General features: G+C 37.6%; 1 protein-coding gene across 1 annotated transcript in view; it reads right to left on the minus strand.

The window, feature by feature from the left end:
- LOC117382985 (kinase non-catalytic C-lobe domain-containing protein 1) overlaps positions 1-23,157 on the minus strand; it is a 63,570-nt gene extending 40,413 nt beyond the window's left edge. Inside the window, exons 1-4 of the mRNA XM_033980229.2 lie at positions 22,924-23,157; positions 9,820-10,018; positions 5,966-6,024; positions 1,523-1,669 (exon numbers count right to left, since the gene is read on the minus strand). Coding sequence (XP_033836120.1) covers positions 1,523-1,669; positions 5,966-6,024; positions 9,820-10,018; positions 22,924-23,040 — 522 coding nt within the window. The 5' untranslated portion in view covers positions 23,041-23,157. The remainder of the gene's footprint in view (positions 1-1,522; positions 1,670-5,965; positions 6,025-9,819; positions 10,019-22,923) is intronic.
- Between the last annotated feature and the right edge of the window lie 1,367 nt (positions 23,158-24,524).

Raw genomic sequence — 24,524 nt, forward strand, 5'->3', positions numbered from 1 at the left:
ATGGGCTACAGTGACAGCGGATATAATTACTCGTATGTGGTTCTCAGCTCGTGTCAGTCTGTAACACGCTGCAGCGAGTGGTAATTTACACATTTCTTAAGATATGATTAAAACAGACCAGCGATGATTAACCCCTCCGTCTCATGCTGAGGGTTTAGTCTGATTTACTGGCTGTGAACTGCTTAACCGTACTGCAAACTTGATAAATGAAAATGAGTGAATTAGACAGACAGCCTTGTTATAAGCCCTGAGTTAAAGCTGGACATATAAAGACATTTCATTTATGCTGGACATCCATTAATATATCAGTATGTACATTTTTACCTTATTAAACACCCTGCTCATTTTTTTTTCTATTTATTTGAGCAAAATGTGTCTTGCTCCAGTACAGATACATTATATAAGCAGCTCTTGAGGTCAAAATATGTCCACTGTGTGCTGTCTGCATCTAATTATAACACAATAATCAGTGCACATTAGCATGCTAGTTGTTATATCTTGTGAATAAGTAGGATGCTCAGAATGTATAAGGTAAGTGAGGAATAACTGCAAGCAATTTAAAATGAACTAGTTGTTTTTCACTTTTAACGACAGTAAAAATCAGGTACAGCGCTTTTAATTTAGTTACAGAGATGATGAAATAGCTCAAAATGAAAACGAGATAGATAAATTAATGTCAAAACTACACTGATTACTGCTCTGGTTAGTAGTTAGTGGCTGTCTTTGCCTGTGTCATATCATCTTTTTTACATGAATAAGCTAATGACAAAAATAAAATGTTGCCACTGTTATGAGTATAGAGAAAACATCTGGTAGTGCCCCTTTAAATCTTATATGGGTTATTGTAAAAATAGCACAGGCGCATTGTTAAACCCTACGTTCATTCATCTTCTTGTGCAGAGGTCGCAGGTGGCTAGAGCCTACATCAGCATTTTTCCTCAGTATATGAAATCTCGCTGCTTAAACAGTTGAAATCACAGTGTTTATGTAATTAAAATAAGCCTTTAATGATCACATATGTATTTAGCGCTTTCGTATCTCCACTGATTACATAAAGCCCCGTGAATACATCAGGGAGAGCTGTGATTAACTAAAAGACACAACAACAGTAACAGTATGTGATGTTGGGAGCGGGAATCAAACCACTGACAGTTGGGTAAGCAGGCGAACACAACCGACAGCTACTAATTTTTGTGGCTCTGTTATTTATTTATGTATTTGATAAGGACTTAGGGATGCCAAGGTTATTCAGTAAATCTGTAGTGAAGATTTTACAGATCATAATATAATATAATATAAATCTTATGAGCTAAAAACAATTACATTTGGCCATAACATTTTACAGTTTGGCATAAAAACTGTTGTTCCGAAGTATAGTTTTAACTTTCAATTTCCATACGATCATGCAGATGACGTGCCACCTTCAAAAAGTTACTCAAGGTTACGTGTTTGTTATTGAAATGTGTCTTTCGCTGCTCCAATAAACCAGCCTTAGTCCTCGTGTTTATCCCAGTGGCTGTACCTTAAGGGCGGGCCTGTCCTCGGGCTGCTCCTGCTGCATCTGCTCCAGGAGAGAGGACAGCTCCGGTCCCAGATCAGACTCCAGCTCTGGCTCGATCACAAAGCTCAGAGCAGCAGAGAGAGTGGAGCCCAGAGAGAAGACATGGCCCTGCAGAGAAAAACATACAGCACACAGGGACAATGTCAGAGGAGAGAGGGGAGTGTACAAGGGATCCACATTCAAATAAGATACTTTTCAACCGGATTTAATCACAACAACAAGAGCCAAGGGATTGAATTGCTTGGGTGACAAAGTTTCACCAGAAGACATCACCAGAAGACATTAATATTGTCCGTCACCACGAAAGCAAACAGGTGACACCACCAGACATGTTACAGGTCAGATTTGTGGAGCTTACTGTATATTATTAATATTATGTTAAACTAAATGTATTTTGTTGCCTAAAAACTTAAATACTAAGTTACATTCTTATAATGAGCGGGTTAACCTCTCCACAGATCTTACCAGATGGTGTCACATGCTTGTCTCAATGAAAATAGATAAGATAAATGCAATATTCTAGAACAAGGGTTGTCAAAGAGGGGTCCGGCGCCACCTGGGGGGCCTCTCAGATACTGCAGGGCAGCCCTCAAAGATTGTCTACACAACAAGCACCTGAGTTTGAAATCAGATACATATATACATATATTTGTTTAGAATGATTACACAAGTACTGCTTTTTTACAAATTAAATCATTGTTATTTACATTTCAACTTTCAACTGTCATTTGAATAGGAGGCTTTGAGGGATCTTTGGATGAATAGGGAAGGCCAAGGCGCTGCAAACTTTGGGAACATCTGTTCTACAACATTTCAGGCAAAGCAACAACATCTCCATGGAGACAAGAAGGTAGCAGACACCTCAAAAGAAATGTTACAACTGAATATACAGTATTTTTGAATTTCTATATTGTGTATTTTTTCCTAACCCTAAAAAGCGATGAACATGACATACTTTGCAAAATAAAATAAGTCTCAGCATAACGAGCTTTGCAAGTTTACACTAGTAGTAACACAATCTTCTAAATTTAAAAGTTCATTCTGAAATCTTGATCCTTAACCAAAACATTGAATTTGAAGCATTTTTGTGGATTTCAGGAAAGACTGGTAACCCACAGATTTAAATTTAACAGATCAAAGGACATATTTCTGTCACGGTGCGTAAAATTTAAAACTGGAATGCACTTTATATTTGCAGTAGCACCATTCATATGTTTCATGGTGCTTTTGTTTTGCCGGGGCTGCGTTCCCTTGTTATTATGGTCAGGACTTTGGCAGAGCTATATTCAAACCAGGTGCAGTTCAGTCATCGTGACAGACAAGGGTCTAATCTCTCATAAGTCAAGTGGAGTGTGGCTGTAATTATGTGGCAGAGGAGAGCTCCGTGGGTCACCAAAATAGATTGGTGCAGAGTGAAGTCGCTGTTTTGTTTTCGCTAGACTTGTCTCTCAAACACCAAGAGGCATTATGGGTGTGCTGTCAGCGAGCACAGAGCAGAACAGCAAAAACTCAGGGTAACAGCGGGGGATATTGACAAAGAAATGAATCTGTTATGAGGACGAGATTATATTGTGACAATCCATCATCGTCAAGGGTTACATGTCTCGGTTAAAGAAGCGGCATTAAGCAAAATAGATTGTTTTTAATATTTCTGCGTTATAATGTTGTTCCCTCATCAAAACAAAATGTGGTTTTAGATACATGTTGCAAGTATTTTTGAGCTCTCTCTTGGGCCCTATTTGAACCCTCTTTACTGTTAGCTGTAAGATTCTATCCCACAAGCCTACATCATCCTCGCTCCCACACGACAATTCTCCATAAATATACAAAAGCATGATACAAAACTGTACACAACAACTTGACAAACATGATGCAATGTGCAATAGCAAGATGCAAACTATTGGTGTTGCGATAGTGCTTTGAAGGGGCAGTGAAACTTATAAAACATGATAATATGCTGTTTTTGTTTGATGAATATAACATTTTCAAAAATAAAAAGAAGCATAGTGATCTAAATATGTTATGTGTTAGTTGTTAAACCCCGAGAAAAGTAAAATAACTCCCCTTTAAAGTAAGCGTATTGTAGAAAACGTTGCTTTTAATGTACCTAAAATGAAGAAATACACTGATTTTAAACTCTAACTTTTGTGGTGGGGGGCTTGTATCCACGGATATGCTATTGCTTTGCAGAGATGGCTCCACAGTCCGGCATTAATCTTGCGTATCACCTTAAAAATAAGCAAGTGACACCACCCGCCCAAGTTATGTACAGGTCCGATCTGTAGAGCTCACAATAAGGATGTGTGTGTGTGCTTTTGAGTTTTTTTTAAGCCATAAAATTTGTAATTGGATAAACAGAAAATAGACAGGTTTAATTAATATTTAAATACTGATGAACATTCTAGGAAAAGGAGTAGCATGTCTTGTTAACTTATATTTAACGACATTTATACAGGTAGGGAAAAACGATGTATTGTTTTATTTATGAGCTATTAGGATTGAATGTGATGAAAACAGTCCATCATAGAGAAGGGCACAGCTGTGGGAGTGAAAGTGTCTGTTAGTGTCTGTGATTAAGTCATTGCTCATGTCCAGTATGAGCCAGCGCCACCTCATGTCCACAGGAGCGGAGAGCCGGTGACAGACGAGTCCACCACGCATGAATTATAAATGAAGCTTGTTTAGTATGTCACATTTCATCTGCGGGAGCTGGAATTGCACTGCCAACCTTTGGAATTGCACTGCCAACAGTAGGTCTGACCAATGATGTTTATGTCCAAACTCTCTACCTCCACCACCAACTGAGCTACTATCGCTGTTCCAATTAAATCAGAAAAGTGTGAAGTATGCCATATTTTGTAATCAATAAAGTGCTATAATGGAACAGGATAGAGGAAACTATTTGACCCAGGGAAGTTTCGCCCGTTTGTTCAGCTGACACACTTTTTGACTTTTGCTTTCGGGATGGCAGCGAAGCATCGACCTACACGAAGGGACGCTCGATATTTGAACTCTCACCTCCTCTTGAAATAACACCCTAGTCCATAACACCACCACCTGCGCTCCATTTCTATAACACAGTACCGTACTGTACCATATTTACAAGGGCTGAACGATTTGGAATTGGAATTGGATTTTTCTGACAAGCATTGACAAGATTTGCAATTTAGATTTTAATTGTAGGATTCTCTCCAGTGTTCACATGTCCAGAAGAATTTTCAAACAAACTAATCACATTTCAGAGCATGTTTGTATAGATGTAAACTACAGAGTACATTTTTTATGCAGAATGAGACCGGATATTTTTGTTTGTGAAGGAAATTATGGTACTTCCAATACTGCAGCCTTGATAATTGTGTCCTATCAAATTGCAATTTTGATTTGACTGTGATTAATCTTACCGCCCTAATACTTACTTCTAACATAAAATTGTCCTTTTCTTGTTCAAATTATCTTTATGGCTGGCCTGTGTGAGTCCATTCCACTGTCCCATGTTTTCCTAGTCACCTGCAGACTGGAGCTCCACCAAAAACTGCAGTAAAGCCTAATTCAAGATGATCTGTTGGTTTTTTTTTTTCCACGTGCCATTTTCTTTGCATTTCTATTATATTTACCAGAGTTTTTTCAGATTATCTGCACCTGCCTCTGCTCAGCTCCAGCCTCACTCCAGCCAGTCAATCCTGCCTGTAATAAAATTTTAAAGTATTTATTCCTCTCTGCCTGCATTTTTGGATCCATTCTTGTACTAAGTTTAACAATTATTTTTATTTCTTTTCTGTTACTTTGTACGTGTTAAAAACATTTACACTAGCTTGTCTTTATTTGTAGAAAATGTTACTTCTTTATACTGATTTATACTGAATATTGGTATTGCAAAAGTCAATGATTGCTAATACTATAGGCAATTTGACAATAAAAAGTCATCATCTCACACTGGGACGATTTTCAAATCTATAGCGGCTACACTCGCTCTTCTTCTGTTTGGTCTGCCTCAGTTATAAGTGACAGGCGGATACAACCAATCACAATCACAGCAGATGTAAAGCTTCTTACATTTTAAAGTACAATGACATTCTTAGCCCAATATAACCCACTTGGTTCCATCTAAATATACCCTTGTACTGCAGTATGAGGAGGTCTTTTTACAGGCACGTCCCAGAAAGCCCTAACATTTTTCAGTAGGGCAGAAACATCATTATTCTACACTGGGAGAATTTGCTGAACTGACAAAAATGGTTCAAACCCTTGGACTTGGCTGGTCTATTTTAAGCCAAGGAAGAACCACATACAGCAGCAGAAGCAGTAGTGTCCTCCACCAAAGTGCCCCTGACTTTGAACTGTTCCCTGAGGTAGAGGCGAGCAGAGGGGGGTCTGTGAGGAGGAAGACCATTCATCAAGTCTCACCTCAAATGTGCTGCCGGTGCTGTCAAACTCCGGCGGGACAAAGCTGCCCTCTGGGTCATCTGCAACACAAAACACACAGGTTTAACAGAGGGATATTGTGTTGTATTATGTTGTACAGTGATAAATCAATATGTAATGGCAAATGCACCTTACACCAGACTTACTTTGATCCTTTCAGTCACACCTAGAATTACAATGAAGGGATGACATATCGCTTCTATAAAATATTGTATAGTCATAACTAGTGTTTGACAACTTTATTCATGGTGCACAATGTGACTTTTCTGGGGGAAGGTAGGCTAGGTTACTGGTCAGATCTATGCGGAGGTGACCCCTGTTCAAGAAGGCATGCTTTTCAACAACAAGATTTTTACCCATAAAACAGAAACGGTAGATTGTTAGGGTCACAAATGTATCACTCCAAATGCTCCAACCACTTTCAAACTAAATAATGTCTTGCCTAACGAAACACAGCAAGTTTCTACTAGAGTTACTGTTGTTCTACTGGTATTCCTAGCCGTCTCCCATCCATCCAACTACTGGTATTTCTATTCAGGGGTGGGATTTAATATGTCTTCTTCTTCCCACTCCTTTTTGAGCTTATATAAGGATTAATTTGTGAAATGTACTTTAAGTGTACCTGATACATGTGCTCGAAATGAATAAAAAAATAAAACAAAACAAAAAAAACTACGAACCAGGCTCAGCTCAGGTTTAACCAACAAGTATAACCACCAAAGAAATCATTTGCACTTTTTTCTATCTTCAAACATGAATCATAATATAGAAAACAGAGGAACATTACCCCCTATTTCCATCATATTTTTCTTTTGATCATATAGAAGTATATAAGTACAAAAGGCTAGTAAAGTGTAGGTGACCCTGAAACAACCACTGAAATAGGTTTCCATAGTGACACAGACGGCCTTGGGAGCTGATGTGGAGATTGGTGAGTCATCAAAGCTGCGGATCAACAGGTTTTCACCGCTCTTCTAAACATTATTTCCTCCAAAGAAAGTGGTGTTGTCGGAAATGAAATACGAAGACTTCCTTTCAATCGTTTCTCCTGGTGGGCAACAGCTCACTTAGTCACTATGGACATTGCAAACTGCTGTTGGGCTGCACACAGAAACCGTGAATTGGTTACACAGTGTCTCAGCTCCAATAAGTACACTGTTGTTGTGTTGATGGGCAAAACACTTCACCACCTCACCAATGTAGGGAGAGTGCAATGTGTGAGTGAATAATTGGATACGGAGTTAAATAAAGTTGCTGATGGACAACTTGGTCAAACGCAAGTAACTATAACACTCACTTAAAAAACAGATTGTATTACTTTTTACTCACTGCATTTGAAAGATAAATATAATAGTTTTCATCTCTGTTATGACAAAAAGTATTCATTTAAAAAGAAAACTTGGCTGCAGCAAAGAAGACCGCAGGCAGCACATGTGTTCATAGGGGGATACTGCATGCCTGGCAAATCCAGGATGATATCTCTCTGTATTTTTTATACAGATTGATATCAGTCTGGTCCCCACGTCCTCCATTGTGTCTCAAGCCCAGTCAAACGTGATTGTGCAAGCAGATTTGTTTTGTTTTTTTCAAGTGACGCATGTGAAACAAAGGAGCTCACTGGTCACCTTGCTGTTATATGGGTCTAAATCTATACGCAGGTACCAAACAATGAAAGTACAGCAGTGTGAATAGCTTTTACCAACAACAATTGTAAATATTGGCTTTCAAATGCATGTCTACAGCCTCAGTATCCTTTCCCAGACGGCCTGTATACAACACATTGTATTTGTGCGTCTGTAAACGTCCTTTCCAGAGCTGAACATCTCACTGCCTCAATAGCTCACAAAGAGTTCAATTAAACGGGATCGATACTGAACAATGGTGGAGTTTAGTGTTTGGCTGTGTTCACTTTGTACCACGATCAGCAGCTTCTCTCTCTCTCTCCACCTACACGTGAAACAATCCAACAAGGCATGTCGGTAAATCACTCCGCAAGATCTGGAGCTATTGAAGTACTGATAATAAAAGAGTTTTTATTGTATTTTATTGATGCTTGGAGATTTTAGAGGATAAATAGATGAGATGGGTTTATGATACAACACAGAGTTAGCAACGCAGCATGTGTAGAGGATGAACTGAGATGTAACAAGAACTAAATTTCCCTTGACAACAATAGGGCCAATTCAGTACAAAAAGCCTCTCCAAATGCTGTGACTGCAAAATAAAATAAATAATCGGTGAAGACTCCATTGTATTTCCCACCGCCTGCCTCTGTTTGTCTGTTATTCTATTTTTTTTTTCAATGTGAGTACAATACGTTTACGCCTACTCCTACTCTTACTTACTCTTCCCATTGTGAGTAAGTCTACAAGTGACAAAAGCTTTACGTTGGCAATATGAAACAATTTGAACACTTGCGTTTCCTGCACCGCTCTTTCAGAAATAATTACGTTTTTTCAAATGTGAGCTATCCTTTGAAAATACCAGACGTGTGCATTATGTAATGTTTAATCCTTCCTTCCAATTACATTAACTTCAAATTATAAATCCGATGTTACGACGCGACAGTTGCTCTTTTTGGACTACTTGGACTACTATACTTTTTATTTCTACTCAAGTGATATTATTTTGAAGTAACAATACTATAAAACCATCTCCTCTTCTCCTCCATCTGTCTATTTGTCTCATGAGTATTTCTTTACAAATCCATCATTCTCTCCCTTTATTGAATATCTGACATCTCTTGCTTTATTAATGTATGTAGATTAGGACAGTACATGTTATTTAATATATCAGCACGCAGTTTCAACATAAATAAGATGGATTTTTACATCTAAATACCTACAAATACACATAGAAAACACAGACTATTTACAGTAATAATCATGTCTTGCTGGGGTCTAGGTGCCAAGGTTTATCTTCAACAAACTTTCATTGCATCTCACGTGTCGGTCTGTGTCTCTTTAAATCTATTTTGGATTTTGAAGCTTGCATATTAAAAACTTTGAAACTCTTGCACTGTTTTTCTCTTCACCCAGAATTGAAGTTACATAATCCTAAATTGGCTGCATAGCTCAAGGGCCCGCTTGTGTCAATTGCCAATTTCTAAAGAGATTTAAGTGACATTAGAGAGAAGACGGATGTTGCTGTTGTGGAGTCAGATAAAAGTTGCTGCGGTTTAATTTCCTTTCTCTAAAATGAGTTATCGATGTGGACAAACGTCTGGGTCAATGCACCGATGCAATTTAACAGTTCTGTCTAAAGAGACTGCGGCAAATTGGGAAGCATTGGACTTTAACAGAATTTTAACAGAAGTTATATTGAAAACACAGCTATTTTGGGTTAGAACTTTCCTGAGAATGTGGTTTTATATTGGACAGAAAACTGAAGTAAGCAAAACGAGCACAAACATCCAGAATAGTGAGAATGTGCAGACTGAATCAAACAGAGATCAATGAGGTTAGATTATAAAAAAAAGAAAGCTTATACTCAGCTTCTACTTCTACTTTTGCTGTCCAGGGCATTTTTTTATTCCCAGATTGCTTGTCTTCATGGACATGTTATTGCTTTGCCTGGAATATTCCACTGTATAGCATTAAACGTATCAATCTTTCCTTTATTATTACAGATGTTTTTGTATTATTAACACTGAAACACATGCATTCTTATTGTGAGCAAGTTTGCCTCTCCACAGATCTGACCACTAACTTCATCTGCTTGTTTTCATGAAGACATCAGAAAGACACCTAACCACCACAAAAGTTACACAGCGCCTCTTTAAGTCAGCGTATTAGCGTCACATATGTCTACAAACGATCAGTGCAGCGTTGACTCACCGCTGAGCTGCTCCATGAAGCACACGTTGCCATGGGCGTTGAAGGCCAGAGTGTCGGGGGTGATGCACAGAGAGTGGAAGAGTTGAGACTGGCTGATACTCTGAAGAGCCAGAGCACACTCCCCACACATGGCCCACACCTCGTCCTCCAAAAGACAAGTGTCCCTCAGAGACAGGATATCAGCCAGGGACACGTTCTCCTGCAGCCAGAGGAAGGAGAGGTTAGAACAGGGCTGGGCAATATGACAACAAAAATAATGGGGGAAGACAGACTATAAATCAATGCCATTTAACACCACAAAATAGTTCAATCTGGTCTCTAGAGTAGAGCTGACTGTTCTGTGGAAAATATCCAATGTGTTTGTGATTAGATTTGCATTTACATCTAAAAGTGTTTTAATCATAGGATTCTGTTCTACCTGGATTATATTCAATTAAACCTGTCCAGAAGAATTGACAAAATTACTGAAATAAGAAGTGACAAATAATTAGAATTACGCATTTAAGAGCCTGCCAAAGAGTTAGAAGATAATATATTTTGTTATTTGTGGCAAACTGAGATATTGCACTTATCCAATATTTATATATAATGTTTACATGTTAAATAGATAAGCTTCAGTGTAAAATATTTTCTTCGGATCAAGATAAAATTAATAAAATATGCAAAATATATCTGTTAGTCAACATTAGTTAGTCATTTGTGGCCATTAACAAAGCGGCTGGAAGAGAGCTTGGTTTAAGTTAAAATGCTTAAAGTTCTAGCTGTAACAATTGTGTACTTTATTGCATTTTGTTATTATAGTCAAAAATATTACTTATTGTATTATTTATACTTGTAGGATTAAAAGCATGGTGTCTGAACAAGTACTATTTTATTAAAAAGTGAGTAGCCATCTCTGATTATGCTAATACCCTGATTTCCAACAGGGACAGCTCATTTATTTCACACAAAGAAATATTCCCCTGATAGAACAGGTGCACTTGGTAAATTAAACAAAGGACATGAATGGCTGAGCACAGCTGCAAATTAATAAACAGGGTTAATACAATAGAAACATTGAAAAAATAAGTATCAAGTATGTAGACTGTGGGCAATCAAATCACTTTACATCAAGGAACCACTCACCCATTCACTCACACATTCATACACCAGTGTACACAGACACTGGGGACGAGGGGGGTTAAGTGTCTTGCCCAAGGACACAACAACAGCATCATCCATGCCACCACCAACTTGTTGGTCAGTGGATCTGACTGCTCAACTAATGATGTTTACGTCGAGAGAAGGATTCGAACCATCAACCTTTGGATCAGTGGAAAAACACTCCATCAACTAAGCTACTGTCGCCCAAATACATTGTTTCCTAGTACTTTTTTCTGCAGAAATTGTTGTTTTTGCATGAACCCCCCTAAGGTGTAGTCTTGTGAGCACAGTCTGGGTTAGATCCATAGAAATACGTAATTGTTTTTACAGCTTTAACCACGCCACTTTTTATTCAGCTAATTGACCTATTCTTTAGTCGACTTCAGACCTAGTACCCATAGTTCTACGGTGCTCGTTTCTTATACTGCAATAGTTTATCCACATCTCAGTGACATTTTGCTGCCACTGAATTTTTTAAGAGTGTGGGCGTCAGGCAGAAGAGCTATAGGTGAAAAGGCTCCTTAGTTTGCATAAAATATAACAAAAAACAGTGGAAGAAGTACTCAATTTTGTTACTTAAGTAGAAATACAGACACTGAAGCAAAACAATACTCAAGTAAAAGTAAAAGAATCATATGGAAAAATCTACTTAAGTAAAAATATTTAAGTATGTGTTTGAAAATGTACTTAAAGGGGAAAAAATAAGCTTTTACTTTTCAGTCCTGTTGTAGTGTAGTCGAGTAGAAAGTATCGATACCTGCTCTCATGTAGTGAAGTAAAAGTATAGAGGATGCTCAGAATGCATAAGATAAGTGAGGAATAACTTTGGACCACTGATTTTCATGTTTTTAAGACAGTAAAAATCAGGTACAGAAGCACATTAGAAGTAGAAGCACATTACTACTTCAAGGTCAAAGTACTTACCTCTTCCCTCATGTAACCCATCTGCTGACAGACGCCATAGAAACAAGAAAAACACTGTTATCCGCGCTGCCTCACCTGTCATAACATCAGGACTAATTGGTCCATATCTCCAGCAGGATTCAAATGACAGTAATTTACACTGAGCCAACAATCTCATGTGCGTACTTCCTGTTGCTAATACTATCTCAATATTGCAATATCGTGCAATAAAGTAAGGAACTGATTTATGGGAGCATTATTTACCAGAACGTCCCATTTTTCACTCTATATTTTTTGTGATAACACCACGAAGTATTTAAAGAGTGTGCACAATTTCCATGTCTAAATAATTTGTTAAAGTTGATGTATTATGTAAAATCGACTTTTTAGAGCCTTTAACCATGTTATAGTTGTTTCCCTTCAACATTTACTCAGTTAAAGGTGTATTTGGAGTGATTTGTGTTTATTTTCAAGACTCATATTAATCCCAGTTTCACCTCCACTGCTCTCTACTTAGTTCTCCAATTTTATTTTCTTAATTAGTGATACGAGCAGGATTCAACAGTGTTGCATACTCATTTTGGTGCAGATGAAAACAAATCTGATACTCACTAGCATGATCTGCAGCTATCCATAGGCGACCCAAAGAGCCGACAGCTGCATGGCTCTTTGTTGTAACGATATTTGCAGTGACCTCAGCTCTCACTGGGCACCACATTGTTCAGTGTTTCTTTTATTAAGTTTTTTTACATTAATATTAAGGTTTAAAATGTGCAAACTATAACATATTATCCATGAGTGTTGCAGATTATAACTACATAAGAGACACAAGCAACATATGTCTTCTTTAATAATGTTTAGGCCAAGCAATGACTTTAGTTAATACAGCGCTATTTAGTGTTTACTGATACAAAAGTGCATAGTCAGACCTGTTTACATGTTGTCTTTGTTTTATCTAAAGTATCAACTGAATAAAAAGTGTATCTCTGAGAATACATTTAGATAATTCCTATTTCTTTCAGGGCTAACCCTCAGCAACAACTTTATATTTTGCCTTAATTCTAATCTCAAGATGTCTGGATGGCAGATCGAATATACTACGTCAATGCAAGGGAATTACTTCAAAACGAACAAGAACTGCAGTGAAGAAGGTGGCACTGACAGAAGAATGAAGTCATCTTTGGAGTGATGCCAAAACCAATACACAACCAGGGAGACAAACAAAACACTCTTCACTTAAGTAGCTCTTATTGGTCAAGACGGATAAAGTTTAAGGAGACTTCTGTGTGAGAGGTACAAGCTACTTCACTTTTGATTGGTCTAGTTACTTAACAACAACATGCATCTAGAAAAACACTTTCTTTAGACAATACAACATGATTTTCAACATTAAATAAACGTATTTTCTTCTATATTACCATGTGGCCTTATATCTGTGTAATCTCCCAGCCGTTCAGGCAGGTTTCATAGTGGTCCATGGGCGTATACTAGTCGATATTATTCTGATACAGATCAAAATCATTCTAAAACTATTCAGAAAAGGTTAACTTCTGTCCTGTGAATGTGACTTTTTTTAGTATCGATACATGCTCAAGTTTTAATACTAGTTTTAGCATCAGTTAGTATCTGATTCACTTTTGACAACGCTGCCTTGTTAGAGCTGAATGATTTGGGGAAAATATCAAATTTTATCTGATTTTGTTATGAAAAGCATTGCAATTATGTATAATAAGATTCTGTTCAAAGTTCAAATTTGAAATGTGTCCAGGAGAACGCACAAATAGACTGAAATATCCAAAAAGTAAACAAAACTAATACACAGTCACATTTCAGAACATGTACACTTCTAAACTACAGAGTTAGCAGTATTTATGTAGTATTGCAGCCATCTCTATTTAATTCCAATTTATCTTTCAGTCCTAGTTCTTGTACAAATTTTTACCACTCAAGTTGAGACGCCTTGGCAACATCAGAGACAAACGCCTGCGGTGAACGTAAACACCACATTTATTTTTGGTTTCTGCCTGTCATACACAATTAGCTGTAACAATACAATGTGAAAATAATGGGATTTGAGATGTATCCATGTTAACAATACTGACACATGACAATCATTATGAAGTCTAACCGCGGGAATGTCCGGATATTCTTTTCAAAATATACTGGAATTGGAAAGATAGATGCGTCTAAGCCAAATTTCCAGCCTTGGTTCCCAGCGCAGACCTCTGGAGTGTGATGAAGGAGATCATGTATATATGTATTACAACCATCAAAGAAAACCCAAGCTGCTCGTGTTTAGAGCCAAGACACGATTTGATTGCACTGAGCCAACAGTGCAACAGCTGCAACTCAGAATATAAATCTGAGAACGTAAATACCAGAAAAACACATCGCTTTAAGTGCTTCTGCAAATGAGACTTATGATGGATTGAAGCATTGTTGCATTTTAATGAGGTTTTAGTCAGCCAACGATTCTGACTCCAGCACTATAGAAGTTCCAGGGTTTTTCATGTGATATTTGCAGTGGTGGAACGTAATAAAGTAAAAGTAGTAAAGGACTGTACTTAAGTAAAAATTTTAGGTATCTGGATTTTACTTACGCACATTTTAAACTGGATACTTTTTACCTTTACTTCACTACATTTGAGAGAAGGCATCTGTACTTTCTACTCCACTACATTTTTGAACTGGAATGAAAAGTAAACGTATTTTTTTATTATTGTTTGAGAGCTGCTGAAAAGGCTGAGGGATTTATTTTCAACAGGTTAATAGCAAATAAAAATATACAAAGAAAAACAGCCAAAAAAACCCCGGCTAATTCAGTTGTTTCTGTTGAACAAAATTCAGGACAAATCTGTATCAAAATCAATACATTTGAAGACACTTGTACTTTCATGTGATACTTTTACTGTTACTTGAGTATTTTTTGCTCCAATATCTGCACTTTTACTAAAATAACAAATTGAGTACTCAGTATCTGTGAAATTTAAAATGACATTCATGATGTAGTACAACTTTCCCACATATGTCAACTTTAATTCTGAGCTGATATTCTCAGGAAAACCAACCCACACAACCTCATGCATTAATGATCTGATATTAAAATGTGGTTTAGAGGGAAAAAAGCTCAACCAGAAACTATGAAGTACCAAACTTTTTTGTGAATTACTGCTTCAGGACATCTTACCACGCCAAGCCAACCGGGTCTGGACCAAAAGCCCATGGGTAATGAAGGATTTTATTTATTTTTTCCCCACATTACAACAATGAAACAGATGACCTTTAAGATACATATTAAACTTGGAGGCAGGGCTCAACGATTAAGTGGAATAATCGTCACTAATCGGATATTAAAATAATCCTATTCGTATTTTTAACACTGTCGACTGCACAAATCAGGCTCTAAAACACAAGCCAACAGATGTTCTAACAGAAAGACAGCTGCATTATGAAATCAAAATGGCAAAAAAGATTAAATTATCTCTGATTTGCATAAATAGTACACCTTATTCATAAATACTCTCTAAAAGCCTTCAGTCAGCATATTTCACCCTTTATTTGGCCAAAATGTATTTTTAAAAATTCTCAATGTAAATTAGAAAGAACTGTTTGACTAATAGTGTCATGATACTACAATTTCAAACTCAATTTTGATACTAAGGAATAGACTCAATACTTAATACCGATTCTAATACCACGAAACTGCATACTAAATAGTTTCACCTTTAGATCAGCTGGTCTGTCGTTTAAATGTGTTCAAGTCTATCCGTTGTCATAATTCTGTAACTTTTGGTGTAAATCTATGTAGACCATGAGATGAGCCTACATTTTGTTCAATTAGATATTAGACCATACTATATTTCAAACTTGATTTCAATACTAAGGAATAGACTCGATACGCAATACCAGTTCTGATACCATGATGATCATTATGATAATTTCTTTAGACAACAGAATTTGATTTTCAACATTAAATAATAGTGCTTTCTTTCATATTATTATGTGACCTTATATCTCTATAATCCCTCAGTCATCTACGTAGGTGCCATAATGGTCCTTAGGTCTATACTAGTCTGTGTCTTATACTTGTTCTGATTCAGCTCAAGATCATTCTAAAGATATTCAGGAAAGGTTCATTTCTGTCCTGTGAATGTGACTTTTTTATTATCGCTATGTGTGTAAATAAGTTTCAATACCAGTTTGATACCAGTTTTAGCATCGATTACTATCTGTTTTTTGATATATTTGCCAACCCTACTGGCTAGTCAACTAATCAAAAACAATTATCACTGTCTAGTTAACGATTACTCCCTGGGATTTAATACTAGCTACACAGGATATCTTGCTGTTTTATTGTTCTTTGTCTATGTATCGTATTTTTGTTTTTTTGTTAACTTTTTATGTGAAGCACTTTGGGCAGCTGAAGTTGTTTTTAAATGCGCTATATAAGTAAAATTGAATTGAACCGAATATAAAAATAATCATTAATTGCAGCTCTGAGAAGCAGTAGTACACAATGGCACACAATTACATATCGTTCAAATTGCATGTTATTCACACCCACATCAGTACAGACAGTATATGATGTACTGTGGCCCCATTTATCCTGCAGCAGTGGCAGTGATCTCAGAGCCTCCATGGAGAAACCCGTAATGTTCTGCTCAGATAATGACAGCATCTTCACCAGAGAGTTTGGGAGTCGAGACAAAGGGCCGTTTCACTGCACACTCGTAGGTCATAGTGGGAGTGGACCGGGACAAAGCCAGGATTGTCACAGATTATGCACAGCTTCCATTAGCCGTTAGCCTATAATCATTTCAGTTTATTTATAGTTTGATTTGTATCACCCACACTGCACATGAAGGATGTTCCACTGGTATTTCCAATGTTCTGGCACAAGTACGAATATGAATCACTCATATAATTTATAATATCTGTCATAATCCTTAACGATTTGAACAAGCAAACTTTTGTTCCCAGTGACAGTTTCAGAAATTATTTTATTCAGTTTGCTGAGCTCATCTTTTCCATTTCGAAGTGCACCGTGCAGCTTTTCTGGGTCTGCTACCTGCTCGTGTACATGTTTCACACAGCATTAAATGTCCATCTTCATGAAGACAAGTAGGTAATGTTATCAGATCAGATCTTTATGTGTTTTTCAATGCATTCTTGAAATCCCATAAATGTTAGCCTAACTTTAAATGTCTAAAAGCTTTAAAAAAAAAAATGGCCACGATCATAATCAAATTAAAGCACACATTCAAAAATTTCCATAACTGGCTCAAAGAAGATGGAAATATCTTTTTTTTAATCTGTCAGGCTTATTCCCACTAGTTTGCTGGTTAGTTGAACATCTTAATTCTTGCACGACAAACCATGGATTTTTCTATGTTAAAAAGGCACTGAATTCTTAGATTATGTTCAAAACTAGAGCTGCAAGATTCATCAAAATCAAACTGAAATTCCCATTTGGGTGGACACACAATAAGCAAATCACCGAGGGCGCATTTTTCCTCCTCAAGCAACAATATATCTGGTTAATTCTGCACAAACTGCTAATCCTGTAGTTTAGATCTCTACAAATGTTCTGAAATGTGATTCTTGTATTTGTTTTTCGTTCATATTTCAGTCTTTTTGTCAATTCTTCTGGACATGTATAAATTGTGAATCAAACAAACTCCCATTACAAAAACATAAATCGCAAATTGTAATACTTGTCAGAAAAACCTCAATTTGATTTTTTTGTTTTTTTTCGCACTACAAAGCTGTGAAGCATTGGATGTGTTCCCATTGGTTTTTCTTTCAGGCCAGCATTACCTGACCTAACACTTTTAAAAGAGATTAACAAATTGTTTAGCAGAACTCAAATTGATTTACTCTTTGAGCTGCTTGGCTTGTTTGGCAGACCTCCCCATATCCACAATCACCTTTATTGCCCCTTTAAAACACTCAACTGGATTTACAGGGTCAAGTGGAGTCCAATCTGCCTCAGTTTTAACCGGATGATTTCTGTTAAAACACCAGCATAACCTATAATTTCTTTACGCAGGTCAAAGAAGGTCGTGTAAGATTTCCTGATTATAGACAATCGAATAGGGAAAAAATTGACACTGTTATACGCAAAGTAAAAGCAGATGGACTGAGCTATGAGCTTTATAGTGTGAGAAGCAGCTGGATAAAAATATAACATTATGCAAAGTGATCCCTCATTAGCACATGGACATTTACAATCTATTCAGAGGAATCGGAAAGAATAAGCCAAAAGGTCAACCCGACAATGTCCACGCTGTACTAGGGTTGGCAAGACACTGAAATTTCAAACTTTACGCTCAATATACACTTTATAATACAACAAAACACTTAATAGAATGTCATTTTAAACACAGAATAGTGGTAGCTTCTTGCCATGTGGTATAACAGTTCGGATATCGCACTATTCAAGCAAGAAAAGCTCCTCTTGCGACCTCTTTTGTCATTTTTTCAGTATAGTTTCGATATTAATTTCAGTTTTGTTATTCATGTTTCGTTTTTTATGATGATTCTCCTTCATAGCTATGACTGAATCCCAGCACCAAAAGGTCTAGTATGGAAATTTGGACACCCACCCACACAAGAATCTTCAACACATTAAAAACCCATCTAAAATTACCACAAAGCAAGCAATAAAGTTAACCTCATACCACACACTCCCTGCCCTCTAACCAGGCCCGTCGACAGAAATTTGGGGGCCCGGGGCAAGAAGTATCATGTGGGCCCCCCTTCTCTAATATAAATCAATGAAAAGAGAGTCCAATTTGTCAAATCCTCTACCAGCCAAGTCAGTCTTTCCTTGCCGTTAGAACTCTTAATCAATCAATACGCAAATGTAAACCTGTCTGTATCTACGCGTTTTGTTTTGTGTAGTGTTGTATTCTATTTGGACAGGAAGGAGGTGAAAACAGACATTACTCAAACATGCATGCATCACTTGGACACTGTTCGAACACATCGCTTCTTTAATAATTGAGTCCAGATTCCGTAAGGCGAGATACCGTTTCTTCCGCAATGACCCCCCCCCCCACACCTGAGTTGTCTTAAGTGTGGAAAGCTCACATCTTTTCTATTCATTCCACTGTGTAATTTATAACAGACCATAGTTGTAAAGGTCTATGTACAACTGTTTGCCACTTCCACAAACTCACTTTTTACTATTAGTGTATCTCTTGACCTAGAAGCGCTCCCAACTATTGTTTTATATCCACAAACCCGCAGTTGTGCCATATTGCAGTAAACATACAACACAAAACTCTCATGAAATATGCACCTGCTTGTGTTTGTACCCATGTTTCTTGGTTCTAGTGCGTCGCTGCAGCAGAAACAAACTGTCTGAATGTGGTGGAGTCAGTACAACACAATTACAGGCCCAAAAATGCAGTTTCAGTCAGAACAAAGTAGTTCCATAAATAGATGTTTTCCCGGGAGAATAGTGCAGAGGAAAGCTACAAGTCTCCAACCCCCTGTTACTTCAGTGTACTGCCCTATATACAGTAAGTTTGTCTGCAAGGTCCGAGCTACTGGAGATGTATACACTAACACTGTCCTTGAGATAGTCTTTAGTCAAAGGGGTTGCAGATAAAAGTACTCCAGGGAAGACTGTGCAATTAATCCATTTTTAATCAAGCCTGAGATTCAGTCATTACTAATCGTCAATGATCACCGTATGCGTTTAGTAGATTACTCGGTCGATGGTGTCTTAGTGGACCAAAATTTGCATTCGTTGACTAATAATTTTATTTAGATGATAAGGATTTATGTGGAACAACAGTAGACACTGCTTCCAAGTACTTTTTTTCTGCATAAATAGTTGTTTTGTGTGTATTCTAGTGTAGTTGTAGTCCTCTTGTGAGTGCAGTTTAGGTCAGATACATAGAGATATGTAAAAGTTTTGAGAGCTTTTGTCACACCTCTTTTAGTGTACTAATCAATCAGCAGGACATGTCTTTAGTCGTCCAAGAATTTCTTTCACTGACTACAGCCCGAGTATTTATGATGATTATTTAAAGTCTGTATAATTGATGAATATGAGAAGGACAATCGTGATGTTTTTGTCGTATCACCCAGCTCTAAGGTTTTTTGCCGTTTATAATGACATTCAAGAGCAATAGGATTTGGTTGGGGGCTAAAAGGTAATACCTGTAATGTGCACTCCCACTGGTTTAAATAATGGCTCCACAGTCTCAGCTGCATCTGGGATTTCATTACTGTCATCATATGATAGAGAGCTCGGTTGGAGCTCAATTTGTTTTGGGGTAAGATAAATTAATTGAGAACCGCTGTGAATGAGTCACTGTGTTGCTCTAGGTGAAATTAATATTAGATTGTAACAGTTTTATTTCATGCAACGTTAGAGATAAGGTTTTGGTTATTCTCATTCAAAATATGATTAAACATTTGGTTGTAAAGTCTATAATTATTTAAGTGTTTTTTCCTTTCCTATTTGTTTTATAATCAGGCCTTGATAAGATATGGGCTGTGAAGGGTAGAAGTAGCAAGTTTACTAATATATACATGGTTAGTACTTGCCAATGTTTAGTTGTAAACAGGTTATGCAATGGTGTTCCTCACTGTTTGTTTTCGTGCACTTTGAATGACGCTATGACCGCTCCAAATCTAGTGCACTCTTAATTAGTGGATGCTAAATATGCCTGACTTTAAACACATGTAAATTAGTTATTACAATGGCTCATTAGCAACATCACGGGTGTCCATAAACTTTAAACAAAATGCAGCATGTTCCTGTTGTATAATTCTCTGTGGGTGTTTTCATCTTTGGCCTGGTTTGGTTTAGGTTTAATCCTGGTTTAGTCCTGGTCTAGTTCCAGTTTGGTTCAAATTTTGATGTTGTTGTGTGCTTGCAAATGTTAATTCATCCATAGCCCTGCTGCAACATTGTGGTATAAGATAAAAGCCCATGTAACCAATATTTTCCATGTATTTGAACACAATTTGTCATGCCCCAGTACAGATATATTGCATAAGCAGCTCTTGGCATCAAAATAAATTCCACTGTGTGCTGCCTGGTACTAATTATAAAGCAATTTTTTGTACAATAATCAAGAAGTGCACGTTAACATGTGAGTTGTTAGTAGCTTTACTGTCACTGTAAAACTCCACTTTGGTCTGAGAGCTGTGAAAAGAGCTTATAAATAATTAGGATGCTCTGAATGCATAAAGTAAGTGAGGAATACTTTTGGACTGTTTAAAATGAACTACTTCTGTTTTGCACGTTTTTAAGACAGTCAAAAACACGCACAGTGCCTTTAATATAGTGTGTGGGAAACTGGTCATGGTCAGTTTCACATTGGACAACAAAATGATTACAGAGTACAGGGCAAGGCACAAATAATCTTGTTCGCTTGACAACCATGTTACAGAACGTAAGAGAATTGAACTCTGATCTAATTAAATGCACTTGTTTGACATATTGTTTCTGTTTTCCATTACTGGCCTGGTATGAGCTGACATCACTTGCCGTAATGCAGCTCCAAAGTCTTATGGTAACTCACAATGATAGAGTGGAGGAGTACGTGTGAGACTTTCTGTCCGCCTGTAGACGAAGGACAACACTATATTACTGTCTAAAAACCTGTTTTGAAACTACAAATGTACAGTTGTCATGGGGCCATCACAGCTCTTTTAAGTTTTTGATTCCCGTAGAGGTCCATTATCTAACTTTTCTACCCACCTGATTGTCTTCATGTGCACTGGTTATTGTTTTACCTGGCATGCTCCACAGTATGGCATTAAAGATATCCATTTTGCATTTGCTCAATTAAACGTTTTTATAGCTTAAAAATTTATAGCTTGAAATGATGGAGATGAATACATTTAGTCCCATACTGAGGAACACTCCAAGCAAAGCAATAGCATCTCCATGGAGACGAGTTGATATTGGACCCTCCACCAGAAAAGTTACATAGTGCACCTTTAACATCCAGGATTCTTTTCGAAACTGCTTCAGTCTGATGGCAGCATATCCAAATGGTAATTACTGTACCTACTATATAAATAATATACATTCTTGAGGTTAGGTGGGACCGTGTGTTCGACTGATTTATTAGATTTAGTCATAGATCTATGGGCTTGTTTGGATTAAATAACTTGGATTTGGAGGAGTAGAGACTGCATTGAAATGTTATGGTGAAGGCTGCCTCACACTTTTCCCAGATGCCCTAGTTACTGCATCTGGGCCATTACATCAGCATAGTAAAGACAAAATGAAGGCAGACCTATATCATAAAAACATATAGGAAACACAACTGCAAAGCAAAACAAATAGGCTACAGTAAAACGCATGAGCAGGGATGTCAGGGTCATTAGGTTAATCAATACTTATGATTACTCACTTAACAATATAATCCTAAGAACTAGTAAAATAATGTATTGGCTCGCCGTTAGTCATTCGAATGAAATCTAATACCCCTAAACTACTCAATGTTAAGTGTTTTTCTGTTTTTTTTTTAACCTGTTTATCATTTACATTAACTTAAGTTTATCATTTACAAAGTTTGAGTCAATAAACCTGTCCACATACTAGAGGGATGGTTACAATCACCAAAATCTGATTCATATCTCATTTCTAGATCTTTAAAATGACTTAAAAGGAATAAAAACTGCACAGTTTGATCAGAATAACCAAAGTGACCATGATCAGAAAGAAATCAGATGGTTTTGCTATTTACATTTCATTTAAATTATCTTTTAGCTCCAAAAATCTACAACATTTTGAGTGTGCATGTAAACCCAGCCAGTGTGACTGAAAGTGGATTCAAGATTACACTGATGTTTGGTTTTGTTGTCAATAATTATGAATAACCGTGAAATCATGATCTTTCCTTTAACAGTAAGATTGATATTGTGACATTATGAGCAGCCTAATTATAGAAGAAGAATCGATTACATGGTCATAAGTTGCTCATAGACTTTTGGAGCGACATTGCTTGGCGAGAGATGTCCAAACCTCCCAAATCTACAGATCCCACATTGATGCATTGTTAACTTGAGCCTGATTGCACCCACCTCATCCTCTAGTAACGGTGGCAGATGTTCCAGATGTTCCAGATCATAAACTCCGTCTATTTCGTCTGCTTTCCCCAAGTACGTGACTCCGGCGTCGCTGTTACGCGTCTTCTCCATTGCTGCAACTTCCTTCGATTCAAGAAGCAGCGAGGGGATTTTCTACCCACAATGTCTTTCCAGTCGAGACGGATGGCATACCGAAGTTTTTTTGATAACGTGTGTTGCTTATTTGCGCACTGCTGCAGCCCAAAGAGGCGGTATACACAGTACGACGGTAATGCGCACACGCTCATACACGTTGGCACGGATAAAAAACAACAAATAACGCGGTTGGTTTGGATGGATACTGGAGAGATGAAGCGCGGGGAGGGAGGGGGGAGGCGTGGAGGAGGCTGGCCGATAAATAGTGCGCCTACACGGGGGAGACACGACGCGGAGGAGTCGCAGTTTGGAGCAGATTTCAGTCCCCTCCCCTCTTCTCCTTCCCTCTGCGCGCTGGCAGGATACTGACAGATTGGAGAGGTAGGTAGAGGAGGAGAGAGGGAGAGAGCGCACGCCTCCGTCCTCCTCAGCGCACAGTGAGTCATTACTAAACACTGGAGTTATTCCTGTGATCTGGACCAGTCGTCAAGAGAACGGCTTTATCTGTAATATAGACAGACAGCAGTAACTCCCAGACTGAAGTAGTGAAGTAGCGCTTAGCAAGGACTTTGAGAGTGAGCAGCTTGAGTTCATTAGTGTAAAACTCTCCTGGGCACTTCGGATAGTCCATTTTAAGAGATAGCAGAGCGGCCAAAACAGTGTGGGTGTAAAAAAACAAGCACTAAATGGTAAATGGTTTCATTTTTATATAGGGCTTTTCCACCTTCAAGGCACTTTAAAGCACTAAAACTCTAGGTCTGGGCCAAATAAATAGCAGAATGAAGAAACAATTACCCACAGGAGTTACTTTTTCAACCATCTACAGCTAAAATTTTACAACATCACAACAAAAATACCTCAAATCTCCCCAATTCTCTAAAGAAATTGTACATACGATAAATTATGAGCCTCAAAATATATTGTTTCAGGTTTTATATATTGAACGATAAGTTAATATAGTGGTTATCGTGGCCTAGTCATAGCTGCCCTGGGACGGAAGAGCAGAAACATGACTCCCATTCTGTGCCTATGGTCTCTTACATCACACAAAAAGCTAAATCAAAGCACTCATTCATAATTAAGAGGTAAAGTGTCACACAACAGTAGTCAGTGTGTAATGCTGTTGTGGGGATCAAACATCTAAACAATACGGGCCACTACAAGCTGCACTTAAAGAAGAGAATCTAATTATCAGAGGGACTGTATATAGGACTAAATGCCCCTCCCAAAAATCCCTGCATAGACAGAACAAGACACAATCGAAATGGTAATTAAAGTATTTCTGACATCACTGCAGCTTGTTGTAGTTGGACATAAAATATTCTCTTCCAAACAGTGTTCTTGAGTGGGTGTAGTGCAGTGACCACAGCATTAGTCTTGGCTCAAGCTAAGGTGAAACCACATTTTCCCACTAACGTTAAACATTTGTCACAGAGAATAATCAGCGTTTGTAAAACACG

Source organism: Periophthalmus magnuspinnatus, chromosome 15, assembly GCF_009829125.3.
Source record: "Periophthalmus magnuspinnatus isolate fPerMag1 chromosome 15, fPerMag1.2.pri, whole genome shotgun sequence".
Taxonomy (NCBI): domain Eukaryota; kingdom Metazoa; phylum Chordata; class Actinopteri; order Gobiiformes; family Gobiidae; genus Periophthalmus; species Periophthalmus magnuspinnatus.